Source organism: Erithacus rubecula (assembly GCF_903797595.1).
Source record: "Erithacus rubecula genome assembly, chromosome: 14".
NCBI lineage: Eukaryota > Metazoa > Chordata > Aves > Passeriformes > Muscicapidae > Erithacus > Erithacus rubecula.
In genome coordinates, this window is record NC_136666.1 from 14,080,681 (window position 1) to 14,105,517 (window position 24,837).

A 24,837-nucleotide genomic window follows, 5' to 3' on the forward strand; every position below is an offset into this window, starting at 1 on the left:
GTAGTACAAGAGCTGTGAAAGTACAAAGAAAGTGAAAGCTACAACCAATAAATATTAACTATTCCTAGAAATTGTTAAAAGCTCTTAAGTGCTGCCTTTTACTCAAGGTATCATTTGAAGAAAGTAACTGAATTACAAGCGTCTTTGCAAATGTCAGTTCTTACAGACCATCCAAACTGTGGGGATTTCGTTTTTGTATGGAAAAGATGCTTCAATGTTCATTATGGCATTCCAGTCATGCTGTCTCCCGAGATGAAAAAGGATAATCACATACCTGTGGGTTTATGCCTGCACACCTTTAGTGAAACATTTACACTTCAGCTGTGTGTACTCTCTGTAGAACAGTTTTATATAGGCTCATTCTAGATGCATTTCTGTAGTTCTTCATCTGTCAGTTTTAAATATATTTTCAATACATTTAAGGCTGCATGTGGTCTTACACTACTAAACGTGTGAAAATTTGAAAAAACACCTGCTGTATTCTGTGCAGGATAATTTACTAACTGCATGCACAATAGTGGTCCATTCTGCTATTTGAATTGCAGCAAATAAATGAGTCCTACCACCTAGGTATTAATTGGGGACATATAAGTGCTTTTCATGGAAAGTGAGCGATACATTTCTTATGTGGAGCACCCTTAAATCATCATGGAATGATAATAGTTCTGAAGGGCATTTAGCAGATTCATTATAAAAAATTACCAGCTGTTGATGAAAGCCCTGCTGTGAGGAATAGCTACGGAGTCGTGTCTCCGGGTCATGTCAGAGTGACAAAGGTTAGGGTGGAGCTCTGCCAAGGCAGAGCCGCTGTGTCCGCCGCTCCCCTGCGGGCGGGGATGCGCACCTGGCGCTGCCCCACTGCGTGTGCCGCTCTGGGAGCCCGGCTCTTCTGTGAGCCCGGCTTTCCTGTGAGCACGGCTTTGCTGTGAGCCCGGCTTTCCTGTGAGCCCGGCTCTTCCGTGAGCCCGGCTTTCCTGTGAGCCCGGCTCTTCTGTGTGCCCGGTTTTCCTGTGAGCCCGGCTTTCCTGTGAGCCCGACCCTCCTGTGAGCCCGGCTTTCCTGTGAGCCCGGCTCTCCTGTGCGGCTGTCCTGCTAGCCCATCTCTCCTGCTAGCCCATCTCTCCTGCGAGCCCTGCTCTCCTGTGCGGCTCTCCTGTGCGGCTGTCCTGCTAGCCCATCTCTCCTGCTAGCCCATCTCTCCTGTGAGCCCATCTCTCCTGCTAGCCCATCTCTCCTGTGAGCCCTGCTCTCCTGCTAGCCCATCTCTCCTGCTAGCCCATCTCTCCTGCGAGCCCTGCTCTCCGGCTAGCCCTGCTCTCCGGCTAGCCCGGCTCTCCTGTGCGGCTCTCCTGCGATCCCGGCTCTGGCGCCCGGGGGCTGAGCCGCCCAGCAGGGCTGTGCCTGGTGCGGCGGGTGCTGCATGCGGGAGCGGCGGCAGCAGAAGCAGCAGCGGGGGAAGTTCCCGGCACGTACAGCACCAGGATGATCGCTGTTCTCTCGTGGTGATGCTGTTTTTGAACCGGAGTAGGACACTGGCTCCTGCTCTGCTATTACAGAGGAGGAACGACCCTGAGCTGCAGAATGAATTAGTAGCTAACATCACGATTACTCTTCGCTGCTAGCACAAGTTGTAGGAGGGGAAAGAAATGGAAGAGGGAGGCAAAAAATCCCCATTTAATGCTGCCTAGGGAATACCGTGGAATTTAGAACAGATACTGTTGCAGACTAGCAGCATGCCTGACTGCACTTGACTTGAATCACTGGGAAGCAGCCTCTTATTGTATCATTTAAGGCTGAAGGAAGAACGGCAAAATAGTAATGGACTTGTATACAGTGTTTCTGCATAAATGGAAAATAATATAAAGATGTTGGTATGTAATTTGTATTTTATTTTTAAGAAGAATTTAATCCAGGTATGTATGCTCTTTGTATTTTTGTCTAGTCTACATACAGTTTTCTGTTTCCTTTGTTTCCTTTGCTTATTTTCATTCTGAATGTGCCCCCCACTGTTCTTGCTAATGCAATGCATTGATTTGTAACTGATTTGCTTTCTAATGCTGTAATGTTGATGAAACTGTCTGGGCTTCTGGAATTAACACTTCATTAAAAACTGGGCTAGGTTATTTTGTAAGATTGGTAACTTCACAGTATAAGTTGAGTAAGACAGTGTGGTGTTGGATTTTTCAATGAGTTGGTATGTTTAAATTGATATAAAAATATAAACAAACTAATTATATGAATACACAGTAAAGATGTAGTATGTTTTGCTTATTTATGTTAGTACTTCTCTCCTAATTTGTGACAGGATTAGTAATAAATTGAGCTTTACAGATGCTTATGTATTTCTGGGTCTTGATTAATCTCCAAGATGAACACCCTGCAGCTTTCTTTTGAGGAGGCAGCTTGCTTAGACTACATGCTTGATTCTGTTCCACAGCTAAATCTAGGTCTTAGAATACCCTCTATTTTGTACCTCCCACAAGCCACAATCTAAAAACCACCATAAGTATTTCATACATTTCTGTCTATCATTTTAGGTTCAATAAGATAATATAAGTATATTTCCTTCTGCAATTTCAAAGGCCAATGTAGCTGAAGCTAATTTCTTACATGAGATTGATGGTTCATTTTGCTTTAAGAGAAAGAATTATGCAGATATAAAATTGACTATATTCATTGGCCCCCACCTTTCTTTAGTCACCTGGCTCCTTTTGCACTTTCTTATTAAAATTTTCTTTCAGTTGACCTGTAATAAGTGAAATAGTTCACAAAGCTATGTGCCCTTAAACTAAGGACACTGATAGTTGTCTTATAATGTCTAGTAAAAATATGTTAAAACACATAATACTTATTTGATTGTTCATTAGTCTTGAAATATCTTAAAATATTCTGTTGTATTTCTAATTTCAATGAAGCCTAGTTAGAGGTAAGGTTTTTTTTTTTGTTGTTGTTGTTTTTTTTTTTTGTAACATGTTGATCCAGAAAGGTTTAATATTATTTCCAGCATCTTAATAATGTTGTTAACCCCTGGCTGACAGGAACTCTTATACCTTAAAAACATTCATTGGTGTAACATCAGTGACTTTCTGATGTGAAAATAAACTGTCTGTAAAGTTGTAGCTATTTTTCACAGAGAGGGTGACACTATCCTTGTTTCCTGTTGGTGATTATGTAAAATAGCAGCCTTTCTTTAGCATAATGCACAGCTATGATCTGGCAATTGAAAATGTAAGGTTACTTGACACATACAAATGTTCCAAAAGTCAGTGCTAAATCTTATCTAAATCAACACAGTGAGAAAAGCAGTGAGAGAATGCTGTTAAGTCTAGAAGCAGTAAGAAGAATGAAAGGTAGAATTTTAGGTTTAAAGCATCACCCATCACAAATTCCTTTTGTAAGGGATATAATGGTAGAAATTATGATTATAAATTAAGATTAGCAGTCATCTCAAAGGAAAAAGCTGTGATGTAAGATAGGTGGTGGGTCTTTCAGGGGAATATGCACAACTCTGAGAGTCATATAAAGGTTTTCTGTCACTGTGCCATTTGCCTGATCCTGCAGTGATGTCAGCATATTACCATAATGACTATATATTGCTGTGAAAACACTTAGGAAATCTCAGGTAAAGTACTGGGATTCCAGAGTGTTACACAGTAGGAGAATACTCATAGCTCAGAATATCTGCCAATTCACTAAGGCATCTATGAGAACTGAAAATTCTAAATATTCCTTTAACTGTAATGTGAAAATCCAGGAAGAATTTAGCATAATAGCTTCTGTCTTATGAGACAATTACAGCTCTGAAGCATAAAAATTCTTTGGCACCTAAGAAAGTTGTTAACTGGGGTTTTTTTTTTTCCCATTTATGTCATTCATTTAGGTTGGTAGTAGAGGTTCTTGCTTTCAGACACAAATCTGAGTGTCACAGTTGTCAGGATATTGAAGCAAAGACAGCAGAGGGTTTTTTAAAATAAAATTTTTAAAGCAAATTTAGAAAGATGTTTTATATCTACCATCCCTGTCAGTGAATGTCATTTCAGGTGTTAAGCATGTTAAGGTGTTCTATCTGGGTGTGCCTACTCATCCTTGTGGGTGTTGTTGTCAACAGTACTTGTAGTCATTTGTGCTTGTGGTATTTTTCAAATGCAAATGTCATAGATCTTTGCTACCATTCATCAAATGAAAGACCACTTCATCAAAAACTTTCATTTTCACTTTTTGTTCTCAAAGTTTGATGTAACTATTAGTTTACTGGATTTTAGAAAATATGTAAAGTCTTTGTGTGCAGAGGAATGGGATCCAGAGGGTTTACTTTGCCCATATAAAGTTGTTCTCTTACTGTAAATATTTCCCTGGGAATTTTTGTAAGTAGTTTAAAACAATCCTTCCCAAATCTTAAGGAAAGAAAAATATCAAAGCTGTAAAGTGATGTAGTGCAGACATGGTCACAGAGTTCATGGTAAACTCTGTCCAAAAGAGATCTATTTCAGGGCAGTGCGTTGCCCATTCCAAGGCTCAGGCCAATACAGTTGGAGGATTAAAATTCTTACCTGTAAGGAAATTGAGGGGTTTTTTTGTTTGGTTTTTTAAATTATATTTTCTGATGTAATTACTATCCTGAAAAGTTGCTGAAATTTTTGAAATGTTAGTATTAAAAGAAACTTTGAATATACTCAATATACTGTAAATAGTCTCTGCACATATATTACACTTTAGTGTGAATTAAATCACTTGGTTTCCCAGAGTGTAATGTTTAAAAGACCCTCCATTAAACACAGGCAAAACTAGGGACAGAACTGAGATTAAGTCAAAATATGTTGTTGATACTTTCTGCTGCTTAATAGGCACTAAATAGGTTCTGGTTATTATATAGTATCTTTTTTACTTATGGTAATCTGACATAATAAGCAAGCAGGTAATAGTCTAACTGAGCTAATGTCTGAACCTGATTTAGTAATGCAGTAATCTCCATATTATTAGCAAATAACTTTTCCCTCACCAAGTTTTCCATTCCTTTTGTAGTCTGCATTTAAATGCAAATGAATTATTTGATGAAATTGTCTCAATCTTAACTGTTTTTGAACTTAGTATTGACTAAAACCAAGTTTTTATACAGGACAGCATATATTATGTATACAGCTGTAAGAGGGGCTAAAGGTCATTATTGTCATCTTGTTTATACACTACACTATTTTTTTCATTTTTTTAATTGAAAAAGTCAAGGAAAAAATTAGAAACATTACAGAGAAAGAAGTCAGCATGTTTAGTCAAATAATATTGAAGCTGTTTTCCAAATTATCTGCCCTGTCTTATTCTTGTGTGCACATATAACTGGCCTATGTTATCTACTGCTCTCCAGGTGGACCATATTTCACCTTGAGGATCTGTTCTAGAGCTTTTTGCATCACAGTATTATCCACTGTATTTGGCACATCTTTTCTTTAGTTTTTAGTCTAGTCAAGGCCATTGACCTTTAAGAACAGTTTAGACTGGATTCTGTAGTGTACCCCATGAATATATGTGCAACCTCCTCAGGACAGCAGTAGGCCTTGAGGGTTAAAAAATAAGCAAATTGTAGGTTCTTAAAATGGGTTTGAATTAGCAGTTTGGTGGTTAGTTTTACTTTTTGCATTCTCATAAATAGAGAATTCTGAGGGTGGTTAGATATGAATAAATAGCAGTATCCATAAATAGATATCACCAGGTGAATAAACAAATACAGTAAACTTTCCAAATAATTTTGAAGAACAATAAGAAAAGCTTCCTAGCCAAAGGGTGAGAGTGCTGATAGCACTCTGTGCTCTTGTGTGAATGTTAGAGGGGCTGAAGGGATAGAGGAAAAGTCTGCTGCTGTGAAAACCTGAGGAATTCTTGGAACAAAAAGTAATTACCAAAAAGAGAAAACAGGTCTCTTATTGCTCTGGTCCCTGCCTTTGCCAGGGTCTTTGGGCAGGTCATCCACATAGTGTACGCAGTGTTAAGATGTCATTTTAGCCTTAAGAGACTCACAAATTACACACATTAAAAATGTCAGTAGTTAAGACTACAAGGAGAATTTAGGAAGAATATAAAGGAGCAGATAAGTGCCCTAAATTAAGTTCTTCTGAATTAGGTCATTTGAGATGATTGTCAGTATCATGCTCCTCTTCTAGTAAATTAATGAAGCAATGTGGAGTGTACACTGTTATACTTGTCAAAAGGAAGGGAGCATAGGTTTCACCCAGCAGACCTGAGCTGAGGGCAAGTACACTTATGTCAAGATAACTTTATTCCCAGGCAAGCATAAGACTAGTAAAAGACCATAATTAATAAATCTGTATATCTGAATTCTGTTATTCATTCCTTATGTTCCTGCTGATAAGAGAACCCCTCCTAGCCTCTGTTTCTGCAGATGCAGGGTAGACTCTTTATACCTTTTTATTCATTATTATTGATTATTTAATTTCTGTAGAGCATTTTGCATATCACAAAAATATATTTCTGTCTATAGACTCTAGTGACTATTTTGACAGTAATAAAGTGGTAGTGCTGCAGATGAAGAGTTCTTAGTTTTGTTTTGGTTCCCCCTACCACCTTGGTGTTGTGAACATGAGCTGTCATAGGGTATTTTATAGATACAAATTGCACTTCAGTCTCATCTTCTTGCTGTCCCTCTTTCAAAACAGACTCCCTTGTAGTTGATTAATATTGTGAAGGTTAAGCAAAGCTATGGTTCTGCCTGGCTCTTACTTTATAAGAGAACAATCTGCATCCAAAAAGCTGCCTCTTACTGGAGAGAGCTGCTGCTCTGCAGCTTCATTTACTAGGGTCTGAACAGAAGCTGAACAGTGATCTACCTATTCCATTTAAATACTGAAATTATATTTTTAAGGTGATTCACTTTTTTTATAAAAATAAAATCTGGATTTGTTAAAATAATTTTTAAATGAGGGTCTGGTGTTCAGGTATATAACTAAAATACTCTGCATTATTGAAAAGCTATCATTTTTAACTCAGCCCACTCCTCCCCCCTTCTACCTGACACATTAGTTTTAGACTTGGAATAAGATCCTTTATAAACTATACTTCCAGCTGACATTTTTGACAATGCTTTGTTGTCAACAAATCCAGCTGAATCTGCTTGAAACCACAGTATCTGTTCACCATCAGGTTGACCAACAAAACTATTTTCAGGCTTGGTATGGGTCAAAAGTTGATGGAAGTGTCAGTTTGTCCTTTCTTTATAGAAGGACCCCATTAAGAATTTATTTTAATTGTAGTCTCACAAACCATAACACTTTCCAGTTTCCAGCTCTATTACCATCTAGCATAAAGTCCTCACTTCTGTAACATGATTCCTTATGCTTAGAATGGGTTAACTCAGTGATATTGAACTTTATCATTGCTTTCATTCAATAAGCAAAGAGAGAAATTTAGAAATTAAGTCATAATGGTTCATCAGGAGACCTGGATAAAGCAAGAAAGTCTCCAAATGACAACTTGCAGCTCATTCAAATGATTGACCTAGTTCTATGTGCTTCTTGAAAGACTGTTCTTTATCTTAGAGTTTTAACCTTATGTTGATTTAAAATGTTAAGAGCAACCTATGCAAATCTTTACAGAAAGAAATGGATGAGACCTGTAATGACTCAAACTTGATTCCATGTGTAGACACACTATTGTAGAAAATGAGTTTTTGACAGAGCAGTGGTAGGCTGTAAACTGATTAACAGATCATATGACTAATACAGCTGAGATGGAATAGAACTCGCATGAGAGAACATAAATCTGCTCCATTTAGCAGATCTCCCTGTGTTTGTAACAGTACAGCTTTTAATTCACTATGGTGTTGTCAGAAACTGGGTTTAAATAAATCCAGTGCTGAACGTTCAGCTATCTGTAGTACTTCCAGTTATCTGTGATAAAAAGCATTGGTCAGACACTAGATAAAACAAACACACATATACGTATGTGGCTTGCTATGAAATCAAGATTCTTCTACAAAGAAACATTAAATCTTATTTGGAGTGAATGGAAATGTTCCAAATTCCAGTGATAATGTCATTATTTCTTGATGCTTTTTAGACTGAGACAGGAAACAAGCCTTCTGGCTTGTTTTTGCATTCTTGATTTGAAGTCATTTGAAGAGTGTCCAAGTCATCTAAGTGGAGTTTATATAAGAGGGCGTTTAAAAATCTTTGGCTATGTGGGCAGAGGAGGTAGGCAATCACATTTCAGATCTTGTTCAATAAATGGTTACAAGCATTTAGTGTAAGAGCTGAATGGTTAACAAGTGTTTCTATATCCAGAAACATGCCTTTGACATTGAAAAGTGTCCCAAGATGGTTCCTTTCTCTACTAATAATATGTGAAAGCAAGGCAGCCTTGGCTCCAGTGAAAACTTCTCAATATTCTGAGAGATGTCATTTGCATTCCTTGGAAATTGCATGCAGTCTCATGGACTTTTTTTGCTTCCAAATATTGCTTGCTCTTAATTCACTCTAGACACTTTAGGCATAAGCTTGTAAGAAAAAGAAGTGTCAAGGACTGAGCTTATGTATATGTGTTAAAAATGTGATTCATGTCCCACAGGTATATCACCTTTTTATGAAATAATAAATAGCCACTTTGGGAAGAGTGAATAATGTTTTCTATTCTTCTGCTCACTATGCATCCCAATTTTGTTATAACAGGAAAAGAAATGAGTCTGTTTACATCCTCTGTTCCAGGAATCCAGAAGCCAACCAGGATTTTAGCAGCTTTGCATGTGCTATATGCAGCACAGTGCATTTTGCTGCTGCAGTATTTATCAGGAGCTATTGTTTATTATTTACCATTAAATATGTGTATATGTGTAACATTTAAATATATAGAGTATAATAGTAAGGTCAATGAAGACAAATTATGCAGTGCAAAGACCAGATCTTGAGGTGTGTCAGTGGCCCATGGTGTTTCATAAGGTGCCAGAGTGTTCATATTCTCTAATCTGCTTAACATGGAGCAATTCTTAACCCTTTTTATACCCTGTATCTAAACAGACTTCTTATTCTGCCAAAGAATTTTTAGCTGCTTTAGAAACCAAAATGGCCATTTTAAGAACTTCTTCTTTGATGGGTTTTTCAGAGCTGAATTTTTCTGAGTTGGTTGCCTTGTTTTTATTCTGCAGCTATGAAACTAGGAGGTGAATGATATGCTGTACAGGGAGATACATTTATGTGTTTAAAATGTATTGACTGCATTTCTATGAAATATAAGCTTTTGTTTTATGGAACAGAAACTTTCAGATATCTCATGGAAGCTTTTCAGACTTCTTTTAGATCAAATAGCTTTCCTGTTGTAATGGCACCAGTTTATGTCCTGCAACTTGTAAACCACGTTTTGTGTAGGTTTGGGTTTTGGTTTTTTCTGTTTCCAGAAAAATGTCAGATTTTATAATCTGGATGAGAATTTCAATTAGCTATCATTATTTTCTCTTATGTTCTATGAATTATTTTCTTTATACTACTTCCAAGAAGATAAGCCCACTTTTTAGTCCTGGCTTATCACAGCATGTTAGTCTGGTAGCAATGCAACTACTTCAAAAACCATAGTTATGTACATAATTCAATCACAAGATAGAACAATGCTTCATGGATACAATACTCACTGGTACCTGAATCCTACCTTATTCCAAAAGATGAAGCAAGAGAGAACTTTCTACTTCTGTTTTACTAGCTAGTAACCATTTGTTACCTTGTCAGTTTCTTGGATCACTGTTGTACATCATATGGACCTAAATTGAAATGTCAGTACTCTGAAAGAAAGTAGAGACCATTTAAACTGAATATCTCTGTTAAAGTTAGAGAATTAAACTGGCTGAAGAAGCCTGGAAATAAGTTTAGCTTATTAATTATTGTTAGCAGTTTTGCCTAGAACTGTTTTCAGCTACAATTATTCTTGAAAAAATATATTCAGAGAATTATGGGGAATCGTCTGTGTTTTCTTTGTCACCTAGTTAAAACATCACCAGTATTATTGAATGATAGGTTTGCTTGGCAGCCATTGTAATGTCATTCCCTCCTTTTTAGACACTTCAAGAAGCCATGTGCAGCAGAATGAGATTTCGCAAGATATACGAAACATCTTCAGGATTATGTTTCGAGCAAGCAGATGTGTGATTTTTCATTTTTCTGTCACATTATTCCAGAGCATCACTAGTTTTTATGGCTATAGTCTCCATTGAAACATTTGCCAATGATCCTTTTGGAGATACAAATACTTCTCTGGATCAAAAATTGTGTTTTGTGGAAACAGCTTAAAATAAATTGCACTCCATGGTTTCTGCCCTCTTCAAGAGCCTGATCTCATCTTATTTATATAAGATTTGCAAAGGAATGTTTACAAAGAAATCGGGAAATAGTACAAAAAGGAAAGAGAGTTGTCAGAGCAAAAAGGAACAAGACTTAACTCATATTGGACAAACAAAAAACCCAAAATTTTCAAATACCTTAAAAAGCACCGTTAAAAAGATTACCAAGTGCCCATCTGCTCGCAACTTATCAACTGAAGAAGAGGAAAGCAATAGAGAATTTTCACTTTCTCCAACATTCAGTTACCGAGTTGCTATTGCCAATGGACTACAAAGGAATATTTTTGTAGCTAACACTAATAATGAAGATATAGTTCAAGATCTGTCTTCAAACGATAGCTCGTGTTCTGAGTCGTTAAGTGAAGTAAAAACTAATATCAAGAAAAACGAATACTTATCCCACACAATGCCCGTGAGACGCAACAGGAAAAGCTTGAGCAGCCTTGCAGCCTCTGATGGAAGTTCGGATGGAGAGCGCACTTTGCACACATTGAAGCTGGGAGCCTTACGAAAACTAAGGAAATGGAAAAAGAGCCAAGAATGTGTCTCGTCAGACTCGGAGCTAAGTTCCTGGAGGAAAACGTGGGGTTTAAGAAGTAAATCTCTGGACAGAACTGGCCGTCACCAAAAGTCAAATACTCTTGAACCTGGCTTTAGTTCGACGGGTTGTATTAGCCAAACCCACGATGTTATGGAAATGATCTTTAAAGAGCTTCAGGGCATAAGTCAAATTGAAACAGAACTCTCTGAATTAAGAGGGCATGTTAATGCTCTGAAACAATCAATTGATGAAATTTCTAGTAGTGTGGAAGTTGTGCAAAATGAAATTGAACAGTTGCGAACTGGATTTGTTCAGTCCAGAAGAGAAACTCGGGACATACATGACTACATTAAGCAGATAGGCCATCCAGGAAACAAAGCAAGTCTTAGGTTTCTAAATGTGCCTGAAGAGCAGTTTGAAAAAGCTGAAAGCATAGTTTACAAAATATTAATGGAAAAAATGGGATTCTCAGAGGCGCAAAGCACTATTAAAATTGAGTTTGCCCAAAGGCTTGGCCAGCAAAGAGACTGTCCAAATGCAAAGCCAAGACCCATTCTTGTTTACTTTGAGTCATCACAACAGAGAGATTTGATTTTGAAAAAGTCTTATAAACTTAAGGGAACTGGCATTGGAATTTCTACAGATATATTTTCCCATGAAATAAAAGATAAAAAAGAAAGAGGACTGCCTTCCTCCCAGACATATGAAAGCATGGATATGAAACTTTTAACTGTGGAGACAAAATCTAAAATGCATGACTGGGAGTCACCTGACAGTGATAGAGACTTGGAATCAGATATAAATAAGAACAGTTATGCAAAAATATCTAAATCAGCACACCAGATAAAAGCAAGCACTACAAAGGGGACTACTGAGTCCCCAAACACTAAAGACCTTGACAGAACTGCTGACAATAGCACATTTTCACAGAGAAGAAGTTATGACAATCAGTCACCAGAATTTGACACTATGGAGAAACAATCAAAGACCTATTATTCAGATGTGACTCCTTTATGGCATTTACAAAATGACTTTGCAACGCCAAAGCTTAGCCGTTCAGAATCAGATTTCTCGAAATTGTGTCAATCTTACTCTGAGGATTTTTCAGAAAACCAGTATTTTAATAGAACAAATGGCAGTTCATTGTTGTCTTCCTCTGATCGAGAACTTTGGCAGCGAAGGCAAGATGATTCTCTAAACTGGTATGGCAGTTCCCAGGAACAGACTTTTGTCCAGGATATGCAGCAATATCCCGAGCAAAATGAAGCAGGGAACATAGAAACTGTTGATAGTGGAGTAAGCAATGGAATAGTCTGTGTATCTGGAGACATAAACCACTATGATGATAGTCAGCTTTCTTTACAGGATGACCTTTCCCCATGGCCAAACTGGAATCAGTTGGAACAAGGGGCAGATTTGGGCCTTGACTCATCAACGCAGGAAGTTTTTGTGTACGATATGAGTAGCCCTTCAGACCAACAGACAGATTTTGGAAAGGGGCAAGGTTCTGATCTCCAGTATGATACTGAAAGCTATGATTTCACTCTAGATGGTACTTCTCCATCATGTCCAGGCCTTGACAGTGAAACACAAAGTCAGTGGACTGGTCAATATGATGATTATCAGGAAACAAATTCTGTCTCCTCTTATCAGAATCAAAACAGATTGCCTATGATGTACCGAAGTCAAAGCGAGCTACCAAGTGACGACTCAGAGGAAACCGCCCCTAAATCATGGCACAGCCGGTTAAGCATAGATCTCTCTGATAAGACTTTCAGCTTTCCTAAATTTGGATCTACGCTTCAGCGGGCTAAATCAGCTTTAGAAGTAGTCTGGAATAAAAGTACACAAAGTTTAAGTGGGTATGAAGACAGTGGCTCGTCTTTTATGGGAAGATTTAGAACATTATCTCAGTCTACTGCAAATGAATCAAGTACAACACTTGATTCTGATGTTTATGCTGAGCCTTATTGCTACAAAGCAGAGTATGAGGAAGAATTAGTTGAACCATCTGGTGAGAATGAAACAGATTATGTAGAAGTAATGGAACAAGTCCTTGCTAAGCTAGAAAATAGAACTAATAGTAGTGAAACTAGTGAGCAGGTCCAAGAGTATGAGCTGGACCAGTCTTTGTATGAAACTCCATATGCAATGCTACCAGAGGAGCAATATGATACACAGTTTGACAGTGTGATCAGTGAAGAGATATTGGAAGTTGAAAGTGACATGGCTCCTGAAGTAGAAATAAGGGAGGATGAAAATCAGAATGTCCCAGAGATTATTGCTGAAGTTACTGAAATGCCAAAGAAAAAAAGAATACGACCATCATTTAAAGAAGCTGCTTTAAAAGCTTACAAGAAACAAATGAATGATTTGGAGGAGAAGATCCTTGCTGGAGGTAATAGTGTTTTAATACTGTCTTTTAAGTAAACATTGTTCTCATTAGAGTTGGACGTTGATTTTTTTATAGTACCTTTTCTTTCTCCCATTGAATTCAGCAGCAAAAATTCTACTTATATCTGGTGTTTTTTAGAGGTTGAAATAGGTCTGTAGAAATCAAAAGATTAAATTTCACAGTTAGTTTTGAAGCGGTTTTCTGAATATGTTTAGTCTTGTTAGTAACTGTATTTCTTGAATTTCAGAAATTTCAAAATTACATTTCACAATATTTAAGTTTTTAAAAAAAGAACTAAATAGTACACTGTTCTTGGTTTTATCAAAGTTTTATAAATGAATTTATAGAAGTAATACAGAGTGTTCAGATATTACACTCTTGCTTTCTTCAACAGGTCTCAAAGCATGGTTAGTTCAGTATCCATCCTAATGGGCAGTGTTTTTTACCCCCTAAGCAGCCCATAACTTGTTATGTACTTACAAGAGTGGAAGTAAATCTAAACTGATTTTATGTCTGTTCTTACTTTGATTGTGTCTTTATTTGTAATCCCAACAAGCTCTTAGAGAAGTAGTCAGTCCCCAAAATGGGGTGAGAAGTGTGTGGAAGAAAGACAAGAGTGTAAATGGGTCATCCATGTCTGAAAAAGTTCCTCTAATAAGGAACTAAATTCACAGGAGGCTTTGACACTGATTTTTTTCATTATTTTTATCTTTCATATTATCAGGCTTCAAAGCAGACAGTCATATATATAGCTTTAATAACATACAAAGTAGTTACTAGTAATATACAAAATAATATACTAATAATATATAAATATGGTGATATTCAATGTAAACATTAACGATAATTCTAATAACATTCATTATAATACCGAATGTGCATTTAATTGGGAGCATCATAATGACTGCAGCTATCCAGATGGTAATTGTCACCTTGACTGAATCTTTCCTTTATCTGCCTTGGAAAAATAATTATCTGATACATTCATTTTAAAGATGAAAAACTGTGCCTTTAGCCAAAAATCGTACTCAGTAGTAATGAGCTTGAGCTACTATGGTGTTTCATTTGTACATGAATAGCTACTTTTACAATAAACCTGTAGTCAACTTGAAAGCCAGTTGCAAAAGCATTTAACCATTGATAGTAGTAGAGTTTACTTTAAAGTCTATTTTGCATTTAAATAATGGTGCTAGATTGTATACTTGTATTTTTCAGCTGGTTTTCTACAGTACTCTGTAGAAAATAGGTGTACTCTGTAGATAATAGGTGTATCCTTTCTATGAATTAAATGCATGGTCTTCTTTTAACACAACAGGTGAAAGATTTCTTTCAGTCTCTTAATCTGTTGACATTTTTTCTTTTGAATGGATGAAACGTTTATTATATTTACAGAGAATCCATTTGACACCAAAATCAGTTTCTGAAAATGTGTTATTGGGTGTAGTCATTGGGGCAAAATGTCTGAATGGTTACCAGATGTCATACTAGGACCTCCACTTAAGTTTACAAAAATAAAATAATATAAAATATTATAATAGAGAAGAGAAATAAAGGAGAAAGGGAGTATGTCAGGAGGTTAAAAGGAATTTATAAATGAACTGCTACAACACTCTACTTCTCATCTTGTTCTGAGAATAGTGTGCATTCACTCTTCAGTGGCAGCTCTGTCTCCTCTTCACACTGCATTTTCCATGTCATCAAGGAGGAGATGTGTTTCAGTCAGGGATTCTGCTTCAGCAGTCACCAACTGGTTTGTTACAAAAGGATCTTTGGGCCCTGTAGCACACCTAGAAATACCTATTAGCAATACCTGTAGTCTTTCATGTTTTTATATCTAATGGATGAATATGATATTCTTACCTTTATGTCTGCATAACACTTAACAATTCTTCAGAATTTTAAACTTGCAAAATATATTTTCTAGCCAGAGTAGTCAAAGAATATATTACCTAAAAGCTATTTCTGCTGAGAGACAGCTAGTATTGTTGGAGCAAACTCTTTCTTTATTTTACTTTCAGCTTACTCAGGGAGCTGGATAATGGATATTGCAGACAGTTTATTCACATATAATGAAATCCAGAGGTAGGATGTCTGTCCTTGGAGATAGGCAAAATCCATCTGGACATGGTCCTGGGCAACCTGCTCTGGTTGGCCTGATTTGAGCAAGGTTCTTAACAAGGCCTCTGGAGTTCCTTACAGCCTCATCTGTTCTGTGATATGGAAATGCATTTTTGAATACTTTGTATGCAGCCTTTGCAGAAGGATGTGTTCTTAATGTCAGTTTGGCTGCTAAGACAAAACACCTTTTATTTCTGTTTATTACTTGAATGGCACATAGTCTAGGAAAAAACATTTTTAAACTCAGTTCTTAATGGAATTCTTCAAAATTCCCAAAGCATATTTTGTAACTTCTCGTTTTTGACAGCCTTCCTTCTATTCTTTATGAGTGTAATTAGGTATGTCCAGAGAATACTTAGCTTATAATTTAAGCAAATAGTAGTTTAAGGTATTCAATCTTCGTTTTAATATTTGCAGGAGTAATAATAACTTTTTTTTCAAGTGACTAATAGCTTAGGGTTTACATGATTTGTATTTTAATTTTTGGGGGGTTTTTTACTCTATTACCCCTGTAACTGATTCATAGTCAACTTCAGATTTCTTTTAGATGGAAAAGTATGAGAAAGAGAACAAGTTCTTTGAATTAATCTTCCTTATGTAACCAAAACATAACCTATTCTTCAATGAATTTTTCATCCCTCCATGTAAGCAGGAGTTGTTAGACAACAATCTGTCCAAACAGAGGTAGAACCATATAATACAGTAGTGTTAGTTCTCCAGTTTGATACAAAAGAAGGGTTTAGAATTATATGGTTTTCATTCAGGCAATGCATAGGGTAAGGTCAATAAATCTTTGGTACATAAATAATTTGTTAGCTCACAAGAACCCCATAAGATAGTCCTATTCTCTGTCACCAGCTGGAAGAAAAAATACACTCTGAGCTGATTGCTTATGTATTATTTATTAAAAACTGGTTTTGAAGGGATATTGGAATGACTAGGTTGTACAAATGAGAGGAGACATGAGCAGTACATGAGTAATCCTCAGATTTAAAGTTTTGTAAGGATATCAAGACACTAGGTTGGTGCATGTATATTAATGGAAGGATTGATGGCTTGAAAAAAAAAAGAAATGCTACACAGTTGTTTGTTTCTTTGTACACTGTAATTGAGAATGACTTATGCTTTTATTCATTGTTCTAGTTCTCCCTTTTTTCCTAGTGGCTTCTTCCATTCCATCCCTGTCTTATCTTTGACAGGTGACTTAATGAAAATTAAATCTAAACTGTCTGGAACTAACACAGCTTTCAGCTGATATAGTATGGATGCACTAGTATGGATATACTTTTTACTGTTGAGGTGTGTGTTACTGTAAACCCAGATTTCCACAGAAAAGCTTGAAACTGAGTTGTGGCCACACTTTCAGTTGCTTGGAAGTTTAGCATCACCTTGTTCAAAGTAATGAATGAAAGATTGTTTTACGTGGTCTCTTTGAGATGCTTCTCCTAGACTCAGCTCAGTGTAATTTTGTGTCTTTCTAATTTCAGGCACAGTCTGATGGGGGGTGAAAAAGTGACTGACTGAATGCAATTAGTTTTTGCATCATTGGGAAAGAGTAGTCCACACAGAAACACTCATACTTAATAAAAGCAGATTTTTTTGTTCTGTTTCAAAACATTGGAGGCACAGTATTTAATGCTACAAGCTTTTGTTGGTTTTTCCCACGTCTCATTTATTTACAGTTTACTTGGGTTTTTTTCACAAGAGTGTTAAACTATTTCGTTAATATAAGGACTGATTGTGTATTCCATGTGGCTGATACAGTTCATCTGCAGATGGAAAGTTTTCATCTGTGTAACTTCTCTTTTTTCATCAGAAGATGGTCACAATGGAACAGATGTATTGTGTAAGCAGGCTGGGGAAGAAATGGTTACTCTTGCTATACATTTTATTAGATGTGTGGTACTGAGGAAACAAGACTGCTGCAAGTAAAGGAATTTGTTTTGGTGCTGTATAGGGAATGATAATGAACCATAGAAATGTAATAACTCATGTTTGTTTTTTTTTAAAAAACTGTCTGGGTTTTCTTTCTCAATACCATGTTTGTGCCAGTCTTTTCTTCAGGTAAATGTAATGATGGATGTCTTTAACTCTTTTTTGGGGGGGATGAGGAGGCAGTGCCATAAGAAGCTGTACAGGATGTAGAGGAACAAAAATACATTTTCAGATGATGTGGGTAGAAACATAAATACAATATTCCTGTACCCAAACTGGTTAGCCATGATTCCCTTTTTACATGTGTATGTGTGCACTCTGGAAATCCACTAATACTAAGGGAGGCAAAATAGTGTTCTAAAGAATTATTAACCACTCCATGAATTCAATCAGGATGGTGCTGATGAGCCAAGGTATATTGATATGACTCAGCTTTGTACACTTGTTTTATGCACAGTAGAGTCTATGCATTATTTTCTTGCTACTGGTTTAACTGGAGTCAGGCATAAGTCTTTATACTCTTCCCTTCCTATTTCTCTACTGTCCTTTGATGGAGAAAAGTGATATCAGAGACTTAGAACAGAAAATGGCAGTCTGTCCAGTTTGAGATTAATAGATTTGTAGAAAGGTCGCTTTTGAAAAATTATGGCAGGAAATCTAATCAGTTAGTTGTAAAGAGGATGCATCCATCTTTTTGTCTGTGAAGAAAAAGCAAATAGTTACATTCACCACCTACTCTAAAGCTGGGGCTTCATGAAAGGATGATCTGTATCAGTTGCTTACTACACATTCAGTCTGTACTTTTTTTCCACTAGCTAAGTAAGTGGAAGAATTATTTTAAAACCAGTTTAATATATCTTCCAGAAGACATAATAGCATTCTTCTGGCTTATTGTGTTTTAATTCTGTAGTTACAGCATTTGTTCTTATCAGAAAATCTTAGATTATAGTACTGGTCTCTTTGTAAACAGGATAGTAAACAAAAAGATTGGAGAGCAACAGTTTAATTTAGCATAGTAACTCCTGCTAAATCAGTGTGTATTACATCAGGGAAATGTGTGTCACAACATTTGTGTAACAGTCTCAGATTCAAAATATTCTACTGTTATCAGTTGCATTTTCCTAGAATAGTTGCACCTATTCTTTAAACATAAAAAAAACCAAAAAACCAACCAGGTAAACAAACCCAGACAAAACCCCAAACAGAAACAAAAACCCAACCAAACAACAATAAACCAAAAAAGCCCACAACAAACAACAACATCCCTGCCCCCAACATCCTCAGTCAGTGAGGTTTAGCAGAAATCCATATTTTGGCTGTTTAATAAAAACAAGTTGCCAAACCAAAAAACCCAACAAATGCAGACCACCACAAACCTCTTTTGTTTAGAGAATGATTTATCATTCTAGGCAAAGTGATTTGTTAAAGCTGCTAGCTTCCTTTGTAAATGAAGAAAGTCTCTGCTACTCCTTATGAAAACAGGAGGCCATTTAACACTATTTTCACTGAGTTTAGAATTAATGTAGATTGATAAATATTCATGCATTTTGTCTGCTCTTTTTGAGCTTAAACAGATTTAAAGCTGCTAGAGCTAAGAAATTTAAAGCTGCTAGAGCTAAGAGGAAAGATGACCATGAATGTCAGTTCCAAGGGATTTTTATACTGATTTTGCTGGGAAGATGAACACAACATTGTATCATTGAGATTAAAAATATTTTTTATTTTTATTTCCAAAATTTTTAAGCATTTTCTTTAGATCAATGTGTTCTAGAAATAGAAATAACACTGCATAATTTTTGAATGCAGCTTTGGGATAAAAGAAATCTTGTTCAAGCATCAGGCTGAAACAATATCTAGACATGCATTTTAAAAATGTAATGACTTGGAAAATATGAATTCATAAATAGGTTCAAGTATTCCTCTTGTGTATTGGTGAAGTAAAATATTACAACAGAGTTTGTAAGAGATTCTCTGTTTTGCTGTCAAAAGGAAATTGGGACTATTTCTGTGGGACAGGTAGCAGACTTTTTTCCTTGTGTACATTTTCCAGGAGATCAGTGAAACAATTAGACAGCTGTCTCTCAGGAACTCTAAATAAAAGGAAATGCCTGAAACCTCTCCAGTTAGTGCTGATGCAAAATTATTGTAGATACTGATTGAAGTTCATTAGCCACAAGGATTGTTTCCAAGAGGAGCTGAGAGTATTCTTAAGATAGCTTGCAAGATAAAAAAGTTTCAGAAAATCTGAAAATCAAGACTTATGGTTCTGTTGATGACAGAGCCATTTAAAAATTTCTTGGATACTATGATAAAGAATATGATGTACAAAAGATATAAGGGAACAAGTTAGCTAGAAAAAAATACCACAGAAAATACTGTAATCTGTTTTCACTAAATAAGTAGTGGCAAAGAGCAAACTGCTGACTGACACTTGAGTAGCTTCTCTGGAGTAGATTACTGGAGCAGCAGGAAGAGATTTGTCAATGCTGTCACAGACCCATAAACTATGTATAGCTCTGGGTATCACCAGTGCAATTGCAGCCTTGCCAAAGGAATTTTTGTCCTTCAGCTCCACATATACCAAGATGGAAAAAGGAGACAGATGTGATGCATGTACTTTCATGTAAAAATAAACCAGGAGAGAGGAATATTTATAAAATGGATGAGTATAAACCAAAGCAGTTTTTAATTTTCTCCTGTAGCTCTTCCTGTTCCACTAACACAAACAGAATGGAGCTGATGCTCCTCAGCATCCATAAGGGAAGGAGGGTACTGCAAACATAAAGTAGTGGAATTCTCCTTAGGAACTTTTAAAGATGTGTTGTGTGGAATTTTCTTTTTCTAAAAAACCATGAAAGTAACAGACAAGGAGACATGCCTTTTTCTATTAACTATAAAAAGGGATTGAAGAATTCAGGATTTATGCATGTGCCATCAAGCAAAAAAAGTCCAGTAGTACCAAAAGTCATCCTTGGAATTCCAGTGTACCAATCTATAGCTCCTAACATCTGTGGCAATCTTTGATGTTTGGGCATAATTATTCCAACTTATTATTTCAAGCAGAGTCAAACAAACCCCTGTAATTTGATTTTGAGTTTAATTATAGTTTGCCTATAGTTTATCTATAAAAGATAACAGTAAATAACCATTTTTAATGGTTTAATGCTAATCATATTATTTCACGTATTTTTATTCTCTTGTATCTGTTTATCTAGTTTCTTATCAACAGAAGAAAATCTGATATCTTTGTCTTATCTCAGTAAGTGATATTAGCTTGATGACATCTTTTTATTTTGTATGTGTTTATACATTGATTCATTTTTTTCTTTCATTATTGTAAGTCTTGAAAGTAGATCAGCTTATCTAAATTCTTTAGCATTCTAGTTCAGGGGTTCTGAAGGTAATGTTTAAAGTGTTTGACACTATTTTAGATAGTTCCTAAACCTTATCTCAGAATTAGAAGCAGCATCACAGGAAAAGAAACAACTTCATGCCAGCATCAGCTATGAATATCATACCCTGTAAAAGATGTGACTGTTGCCCAGATACTCATTCCAATCCTTTGTCCCTGACCCTAGCTGTATGTGCTATTCTTGCTCTTTAACAGTAGTATATTTATGACTTATGTATGTGCCACCATTAGAATTTTATTTTACAGCAAGGGTCGACTTTTAAAGCAAATCTTTGTCTTCACAATTCGCCACATTTGGTTTGATCACTGGAATGAGTGGGATCTATGTGTTTCACTAATGCAACCAAGCCAGATGTTCTCTTCAAGATCACGTCTGATGTGCTCAACAGCTAATGGGCTTTCAGTTATCTAGGCCAAAAATAGAAGTGGTATGCAGTAAATGGCCCTGAAACATTTTTTCTGTGAGCACTTGTGTCTTTGTCAGCAGCTGCTTTGACCTTCTGCTCCACTCTTATGGCACTCACTCTTTTCACACATGTTCTCTGTGGCCCAAGGTGGAGCTCACCCCTCTGTCCCAGGCTGTCATGAGCATCCCTGCCCTGCTGCCACTTCTGTCTGTGCTGTCAGGATAAACCATCCCACGTGTCTCAGCTCAATCCTCACGTTCAGTGCAAGAACCAAGGAACATGTTTTTGATTTGTTAGAGTCCAGAGGAACTTCTCTAACATTTGCTGTCCAACCAAGGGGTGATTTGCTTGGATTTCTTTGGAAGTAATCCAACTGGACTTCAGTTTGCAACTCTGACCATGATACAGTGATCCAAGTCAAACACTTTGTGTCATTGTTAGCTGTGTGATGCAGAAAGATTTGTAATAATCAATTATCTGTTTGTTTTTAATTAATTACTTGGTTGCATATACTGTTAGAACATGTATTGAGGGAGATAAATTATGCCTTTTCCTCCTTTTTGGATATTGTATGCCTTATAATTTTAATGCTTTCTGGGGTCTGAAGAGAGTACTTAAAATGCATGCTGACCATTACTTCCTATCATCACCCTAACAAGCCAGAGAGATTGTTGAGGGAGCCCAGTCTTCAAGAGAATGGTAGTGTTTTGAGCTCACTACATTCTGTAATCAAATAGTTCTCTTGACAGACTATAACTTACTGTTTTAGAGATAAATTCTAGAATTTGGTAGAAGCGACTACTAGCTGTTGAAAAACAATAGAAAACAAAGCCATTAGAAGTCGAATGGGAATCAATTTCTAAACACCAGAGGTGTTTTTAAAGCATGTCCTTTTGTTTCAGGTTTGCAGACCACTTTATGAATAGAGACACAAATGCAGTTTTCATCTTCACCAAGCTGACCCCTTGTTTGACTCTCCATGTATCCGCTAGTAATTTTTCTACATCACTGCTGGTAAAGTGCTAGCAGCAATTCTTCTATTTCTCCTGTCAACCAAGCTTTATTCAAGTTTGACCTTCTCTTTGTCAGACAAGCATCACTCATCTCTTATGATGTGCTAGCTTTAATATCTTTCAAGCATTATATGCCATCTCCCTAGAATAAACTTCAGCAATACGACATCCTCTGGGTTTACAGAGTGCAGTGTTCTGTTCTGGAGTGGCAATAATAGCTTCTGGGTGCAGCATTTATTATTTTAGCATGGCTTAATTTGTGTCATTGTTTTGGCCAATCTACTTCTTTAATGTCCTGCTTCTATTCAAACCTGGTTTTCATCTGTTATTTCCCTTTCTTGGTAATACATGCTAATTAAAATTGTCCAACTCAGACAAACTACTTCAACCTGTGGGTACTTTACACATGTTATTTTCATGGAACAGCTGTATTGTTATCTAATTCCAGCAAGTATTTTGTTTGAAGGCTTTGCTTCCAGAAACAATGTAATTATCAGTCAGTTTGACATTCTTGCAGCTATTTTGCAAAATTATATTGAAATGTACTTTGGGAGAATAATGAACTTTAATTCTTTTTCCTATTTGGTGTTATGCTATAACACACACTTAAAAGAGTGGAAAATCAATGTTTTGATTAATTTTGATCCTAACAGTTAAAATTTTTAGAACCTTGTTACAGTTCTTGTTCTATGGCAGGGAATGAAGAACTGAATTTCTGCAGTCATTAAAGAAAGAGGAGTGTATTGGGACAATGTTCTGCTGCTCAGAAAAATGCAGAAATGAAATGACATAAGACTTTCCTAAGACCTGTTAATTTTCATACCAAGTTTGAATAGTAATTATACAGTATTAATAAACACTTGTTGGAAATTTTAGTTAGCCTACATTTAAACTGATAGACAGATAGAAAATAACCAGGGGGCTTATTTGAGGGTACTGAAAAAATAAAAAACCCCTCTCACTTCATTCCCCAGCTATCCCCATATGTAAACCCCTTTCAACAGAAGCCAAGGTTTAGTGGCTATGCTGAGAATTCTACAGCTTTTTAATACCTGGAACTTATTAAAGGAAACTGAAAGACTAATTTTATCTAATTTCCTGCTTAGTTATTTAATTAAATGTAATTAACTGCCTTAAAAAATAAAAAGGGTTTGTGAGCATTTTCCTTTTGTCTTCATTATTTGACAGTAGTAAAAAGTAATTTTCAGTAGTATGTAGATAGATGACTGCCCTGTTCTTCAACATTCTGCAATGGAGGTTTGTAAATATCACTGTGGACTACACTGAGCTGAAATAGCAACAGTTAAGGGGCAAAAGGATTTTTCCTATAATCCTACTAAAAAATTCCTTCATTTTATCTAAAATGGCCTGTGGTATAGAGGCACAATATGAAGGCTATTACTGATATTTCATAATTTAGTGAATTTTCAAAGAAATATTTAAGGAGAAGCAACTTATTAAAGTAAGAATAGTTAGCTATATGAACCAGTGTTTCCACTGCTCTTATGTTCACTCATTATATTTTAGATTAGTTTTTTGAAAATGTGTGAATGACAGAAGTGAGTTATATGAAGATAAGCTCTTTTAAGTAAATCATTGTCATTCAATACTATAGTATGAGATGTCTAGCCTTGAATCCCTGATTTAAAAATACATTTAGTGGTCTCTTACATAATCACAGTTCATTTCTTATCTACATCAAGGAATGTTGCTGTCTATTCTGGTAGCCTAACGACTACTAAAGTGAATTGCTTGGTGACTGTACATTTCCTGATTTGGTGCTCTCAGACACGCAGAGAACACTTCCACAGTTCAGATTATTTCACTCATGGTGAATTCAGAAGAAGCAGTAAACAATGAAGTTTTTAAACTAATTTTGTCTCTGAAGGTGGACTCATTTGTTACAAAGAAGAGATGTTCTTACAATCCCTTTATTGGGAAATTTGCATCACTTGTCCTCTTTATGTAATTTCTATTGAGAAAAGAGACCATTAGATGGGTGCGTTTTTCTTTATATGTAGTGATTGCAAAGAAAAGGAAGTTAAGCCAAAACCTACCTTTCCTCCTTCCTAATTTTCATTGTCATTTTCCTCACTAAATTTCGGCAAAATTAAGAGCCTGTAAAGGAAGTGTAATGAAATTAGATGAAGTTAGCTGAAACCAAGAGAGATAAAGAAAATTTTATGTATCTATCCTTCATGCTTTGAAAAATTTCATTTTATGTTCAAGTCTCAATAATTTTTAATACAACTTTTTGAACAAGTGGATTAAACGAAGAATTAATATGATTCTTTAGATATCTGATAGCAAACTATTTTCAAATTACTTAAGAATTGCATTCCATATGAATAATACTGAAATTTATTCTGTCTTTATGTGTCAGTATTACCAATTTTATTATTATGAGATATTCTAGAAAGAAGATGCAGGTTGCATGAACAGATGATGATGAAGCTTCTTAAATTACAAGTAGTGTCTTGGTTAAAACTTCCCTCAGTCTCAGATTTTTCTTCAGCTTTTGGACTCTTCTACAAGTTTGAGAACTGGTGCCTCTGTCTGTCCTACCCTGTTGGTACATGCCTTTGCTCTCATTGATGTCCAGATGCTGCTCCAGCCCTCTGGTTTTATCTCATCTTTTCTTTGGCCTCCCCATCCTGTTTCCATGGCCAGCCTAGCTTAGAGTCACCTA

At 36.2% G+C, this 24,837-nt stretch overlaps 2 protein-coding genes across 2 annotated transcripts in view; both read left to right on the plus strand.

The window, feature by feature from the left end:
- The window catches only part of LOC306807786 (protein unc-13 homolog A-like), a 38,046-nt gene extending 27,761 nt beyond the window's left edge, over window positions 1–10,285 (plus strand). Inside the window, exon 8 of the mRNA XM_079317708.1 lies at window positions 10,047–10,285. Coding sequence (XP_079173834.1) covers window positions 10,047–10,136 — 90 coding nt within the window. The 3' untranslated portion in view covers window positions 10,137–10,285. The remainder of the gene's footprint in view (window positions 1–10,046) is intronic.
- Window positions 10,150–24,837, plus strand: part of UNC13C (unc-13 homolog C) — a 112,858-nt gene continuing 98,170 nt past the window's right edge. Inside the window, exon 1 of the mRNA XM_079317692.1 lies at window positions 10,150–13,266. Coding sequence (XP_079173818.1) covers window positions 10,293–13,266 — 2,974 coding nt within the window. The 5' untranslated portion in view covers window positions 10,150–10,292. The remainder of the gene's footprint in view (window positions 13,267–24,837) is intronic.